At 44.3% G+C, this 5000-nt stretch overlaps 1 protein-coding gene across 3 annotated transcripts in view; it reads left to right on the forward strand.

Annotated features, from left to right (window-relative positions):
- Positions 1–5000, forward strand: part of LOC113827796 (mucin-2) — a 32795-nt gene that overhangs the window by 7379 nt on the left and 20416 nt on the right. For 2 of the 3 annotated variants that reach the window (XM_070145255.1, XM_070145269.1), the window contains exons 3-5: positions 2388–4026; positions 4531–4648; positions 4851–4987. In XM_070145255.1, coding sequence (XP_070001356.1) covers positions 2411–4026; positions 4531–4648; positions 4851–4987 — 1871 coding nt within the window. In that variant the 5' untranslated portion in view covers positions 2388–2410. The remainder of the gene's footprint in view (positions 1–2387; positions 4027–4530; positions 4649–4850; positions 4988–5000) is intronic. The other variant, XM_070145262.1, reaches the window with a different exon arrangement.

Below are 5000 nucleotides of genomic sequence, written 5' to 3' on the forward strand. Positions count from 1 at the left end.
TCATAGTGAATATATTGCGGGACGAATCCTTATTTGGTCTTATTATTATTATTTTATTTTATCTTGTATTCATTCAGTATTTTATGTGGCGAACATGCTGTTTTTTTCATTGTATTATTGTTATTTTTATCATTATTGTAAAAAAAAAACTGTTACCATTCTCATCATTACCATCATCACATCACCACCATTATTATCATCATCATCATCTTTACCATCACCATTACTATCAACATAATCATTATCATCATCATCATTATTATTATCATCATCATCATCAATATCATCATTATCATCATCATCATTGTCATCATCGTAATCATCATCATCATCATTATTATTATTATCATCATCGTCGTCATCGTAATCACCATCACCATTATTATCATCATCATCATTATTATTATTATCATCATCGTCGTCATCGTAATCACCATCACCATTACCATCATTATCATCACTTTCCATCCCAACCCGCCTCCCCGACGCCCCGCCCCGCCTGGGGAGCCCCGCCCCTCTCGCAAGATTCGCGGCGCCGGCAAAAATTTTGGCGATCCCGGCGCGCGGACAATGGGGGCGTCGGTCACTTTGTGTAAGAAAAGTGAAAATGGTGGGCGCTTACATCATTTCCTGGCTTTGCAACACGCCGCCATTGTATTTCAGGTATCTATTGTGTATATCCGTACACAGAACGGGGTGAGATCTTGCGTGCAGTTATGATTTTAAGACATCTGGTTACGCCGGGAGAGAAAGTTGTGTGTGGTGTTGAGGGCGATGGTATAAGAATGTCACTTTCAGCTTTGGTATCCTTTTTTTGGACTTGTTAGATTTTTTTTCTTGAATCAAATCGTCGTGTTGAGTTTTATCATGAGGAAAGGGATCATGATATAAAACAGAAAATAATGTTTTTGTTATATTTCGGGGTTATATAAATCAAGGAAAAATGCTTTGTGAGTTTGTAGTAAGATTTATATATATATACATTTTTTTTTTTTTTTTTTTTGGGGGGGGGGGGGGTCATATCAGGAAAATAATGTTTTATGAGTTTGTAGTAATATTCGGTTTTGTGTACTTGTAGTTTGTGGTTAGGGATCACATAAGTCAAGGAAACGAGTTACATGAACTAGTTATATTTACGGAAAGAAAATTAGTCATCACTAGGCTGGAGAAGAATCCATGAAACGAAGAGTTACGGTGTTGCGATCCCTCACAAAGAACGGCCTTCACGCAGATTTCGCGGCGCATTTCTGCCTGGTGAACAAAGAACAGCGTCCGTCAATAAAAGAAGTTCAAGGGAAATCTTGTTGCGACAGAAGAAAGAAGCCCATATGGATAGGACACCGTGATCCAGAGGTTGAAAATTCCATCTGAACCGTTAGTCTTTTTATTTGATTTTTCTTTTAACCCTGATGGCTTACAGTGCTGTTGGCTGTGTTGGCCAAAAACAGTGGATGATTATATTTTTCTGTGATTTGGTGATTATTATACGTTCCATTTTAGTTTTCTATTCAAATCACTAAGATTCGTTAAAAAATATTAATGTTTTAATTTACGTATGATAAATCCTACGATTGTATGTTGATATCACATTAATCCACTTTGCCAAAGAGCGGGAAAATGGGCATAGTTTTCAGTTTTTCACACCTCATGACTTCATAACCCCAGGATTGCGCAGCTAAATCAGCGCACCTTACGACTGTTATGGTAACTAAGAAGCAATGAAGGAAAAATCAACTTGCCTTGGGTTACTCTCGCGTCAATCTAACTTACTTATGCACTGTGGAAAGGTGTGAATGAGAACGAATATCTTCACAATACAAGAGATGTACGAAGATATATTCGAAACCGAAAAAAAATCATTTGTATTGTGAAGATATTCGTTCTCATTCATACCTTTCCATATTTGTCAACATGAATACGGTTCTTACTTATGCACCTTATGTGAGCTTCGTAGATCCTCTGCTGGGCGATCAGATCGTCCAGCTGTCCTGGTAGCTGCGCCGCTGCCTTGTTCTCGCTCCAATCCAGCAGCGAATTCCCGTTGGCGCAGCAGTATCCACTCACAGGGGGTCTAGAGTGAGAAGACCGATAGTTTGGCCCTAAAATGAAGTGGATCTGCTGTTGGATATCCGCCTTTCTTCTTATGACATCTGACTTTACTTAATTTCATACAGTAACACTATCTTTCAACATATTCTTTTTCTTTCATATACTAATCTCAAAGATCTTTTTGTACTTTATGGTGTTTATGTTTTATTGTTTGATTTTATTTACTCACATTTTTCATACATGTGTAGGATCATTTTTGTATTACTTTAGCGCATATGTAATAGTTTATTCGGAAACTTACTGGAACTATGCTCTAATTTATATATCTGCAATTACAGGTGAAGCCTCTAAACGTTAAAAAATGATCCTTGTTGCACTCTCTATGTGCCTCGTCCTCGGCGTCGGCCAAGGAGCTTCGGAAAAGATATCTGATGGCGTCGACCTCTCACGACCCATCGATATCGGCGAAGATTCTGGCTTGGAGACCATGCCTTTGCGACAAAGCTTAAAGGTGAATATAAAACCACTCAGTGAGATCTCGCAGGAACTCCGGAGCCACGAGAGGACTTTGGAGAGAGACCACGGCGACGTGCTCAGAGAGAGGGAAATGGAAAGGGCAATAGCAAAGGAGAGGCAGATGGAACGCGATAGCGAGAAACAAAGGGAGAGGGAACTTGCTGCTGAAAGAGAGAGAGCGAGAGTACGGGACAGAGAGAGAGAAGCAGCCATTGAGAGGGAAAGAGAGGCAGGACGAGACAGAGGAAAGGGACGGCAGTCGGACTACGAGCGAGACAGAGAAATCGAAGCGAAGAGGGAGCGCGATCGGGAAGAGAGGCGAGGCACGCCCACCGCGCTTGAGAGGAGACGAGGAGAATTTGACCCTCACAGACCATCTCAGCAATTCGTCTCGCAAAGCGGAATAGAAAAGAAAATTGAGCAAGACCGACAGGAGGAGATCGAACGCGAGATTAGAAAAGCCGAACAAAGGAAAGAGGCCCTGCGAGGTAGTGCTTTGGCCAGTGCTTCGTATGACGTCCGGCCGTCCTCCAGGATAATCGACAGCCGGAGGAACGAAGATGACAGAATCAGACAGGCTGAGCGCGAGAGAGCGATCCAGAGGGAGCGAGAGCGACATGAAAAGTCGCACCGACGAGATGAAGGAAATAGCCAGAGAGAAAGAGACCGAGACCAGCGTCGAGGAGAAGGTTCTGCAAGAGACCACCATGATCATAGGCACGACGGGCATCGGTTCAGCCATGAGAAACCCCCCATTCTGATCATTGAGGAAGTGCCAAATGACTCGGCTAGTGGAGAGCGTGCGAACGGAGGTCCAGCGTGGAGCGGGAGGCCGAATAACAACAATAGGTACAGAGGCCCCGGCGGCGCTCAGAGACCGATACAGGACCCACGAGCGCCTGACAGACATCCTGTTCTTCCGCGTCCCAGCATCACGAACTTAGACCGTCGTCCTGGCCGCCCTGACTATCCGTCCAAGTACGATGAAGTGCATTTAGACATTATCCATGAGCACTTCCCTCATCATGGCCATCATGACGGCGTTGTAAAGCCAGTTCCCATTCCGCCTCCGCCGCCCCCACCTGTGCCAGTTCCTGTCCCCGTCCCGGTCCCGGTCCCTGACCCCGGTCTGATCCTGCAGCAGGCCCTGCTCACGAAGCATGCCCTCGAGGCCGGGGCGGTAACGAAGGCCGCAACGTTGGGCGTCTTGGGAGCCATCAAGGCCGGAGCCGCGGCTCATCTGGGAGCACTGGGAGCCGGGGCCGCCGTCAGCAACATCAAGCACGCCGTCAAAGACAAGCTGAAGACGCACCTGAAGCACAAGGTGGCGCAGACGATTGCCAGTGGATTGGCCGTTCCAGCCGGCCTTCATGCTCTCAAGGTGCACACTCAGCTCAAAGGAGCACATCATCAGCTGCATAGAGCGCGTGAGGCCGTCTTACTCAAGCTGCTTTTGCTCAAGTAAGTATTAAACCTTGCGTTGGGCCAGGGCTTCTCATTCTAATGTCTCCCTAGTAAAGTTTCAAATTAGCACTTTTTGAAATGAAAATTACGTAATTTTGTATATTGTTGTACATAGAAAGTAGATATTACTATGAAATCATTTCTATTATTTTGATGTTGCTCTTACACTATTACCCGTGCACACACACTCACATTGAGTGTGTATAAGTAAACTTTTGACTCCATCTTTTCTTCCCTTTAAACTCCAGTCATTTTAGGCCCCTGGCCTTGGTTATAGACTTGCTTTAGACCCCCTAGTTATTTGTTGACTCCCCTTTGACCCATTAAGGAGTCAACGGTTCCATAATGGGTGAAAAAATTCTAAGAACTCCCCTGTTATATTGTTACTTGCATGGGTGAAATTTTTGAGTCGTAACTGTCAAATAAATGAAGCGTAATATAACATGGATGTATAATTTACGAAAAGATATTTATTTTGTATTACGAAACCTCTGTTTTCAGGCCATACTTTAAGCATGTCGGTCCCACCTACATTTTACCCCCCGAATTACCGGACATACCTATCGGAGTCCAGTTAACACCTGTTGAAGTGGAACAGCTGCCAAGGATATACATTGATGTACGTTCTAAGATCCCTATCGATTCCCGTAGTGTCCTTGCAGTAGGGAATGTTATGAATATTGAGTCGCCATAATGCTGATGCTAATAATGATAGATGTTGTAGAATTGTGATATTTTATGACGGAATTAGCGATGGCGTAGTTATCTTAATTTTATCCACAGTACCGTAATTTAATGCTAGCGTTGATTTCCTTCGCCAGCAGGTGCCCCACGGCGATGCCTTTGCCCCTATCCACATCCCCGAACTCAGGGATGTGTTGGAGCCGCCCTTGGAAGCCGAATACGTGGAGTACGTCCTCGGTTTGCCCGAGCACATCTTCCATACCGTCACAAGCATGTGCGTCCTCTGC

The sequence above is a fragment of the Penaeus vannamei genome, chromosome 3 (genome assembly GCF_042767895.1).
Source record: "Penaeus vannamei isolate JL-2024 chromosome 3, ASM4276789v1, whole genome shotgun sequence".
NCBI classification, from domain to species: Eukaryota; Metazoa; Arthropoda; class Malacostraca; order Decapoda; family Penaeidae; genus Penaeus; species Penaeus vannamei.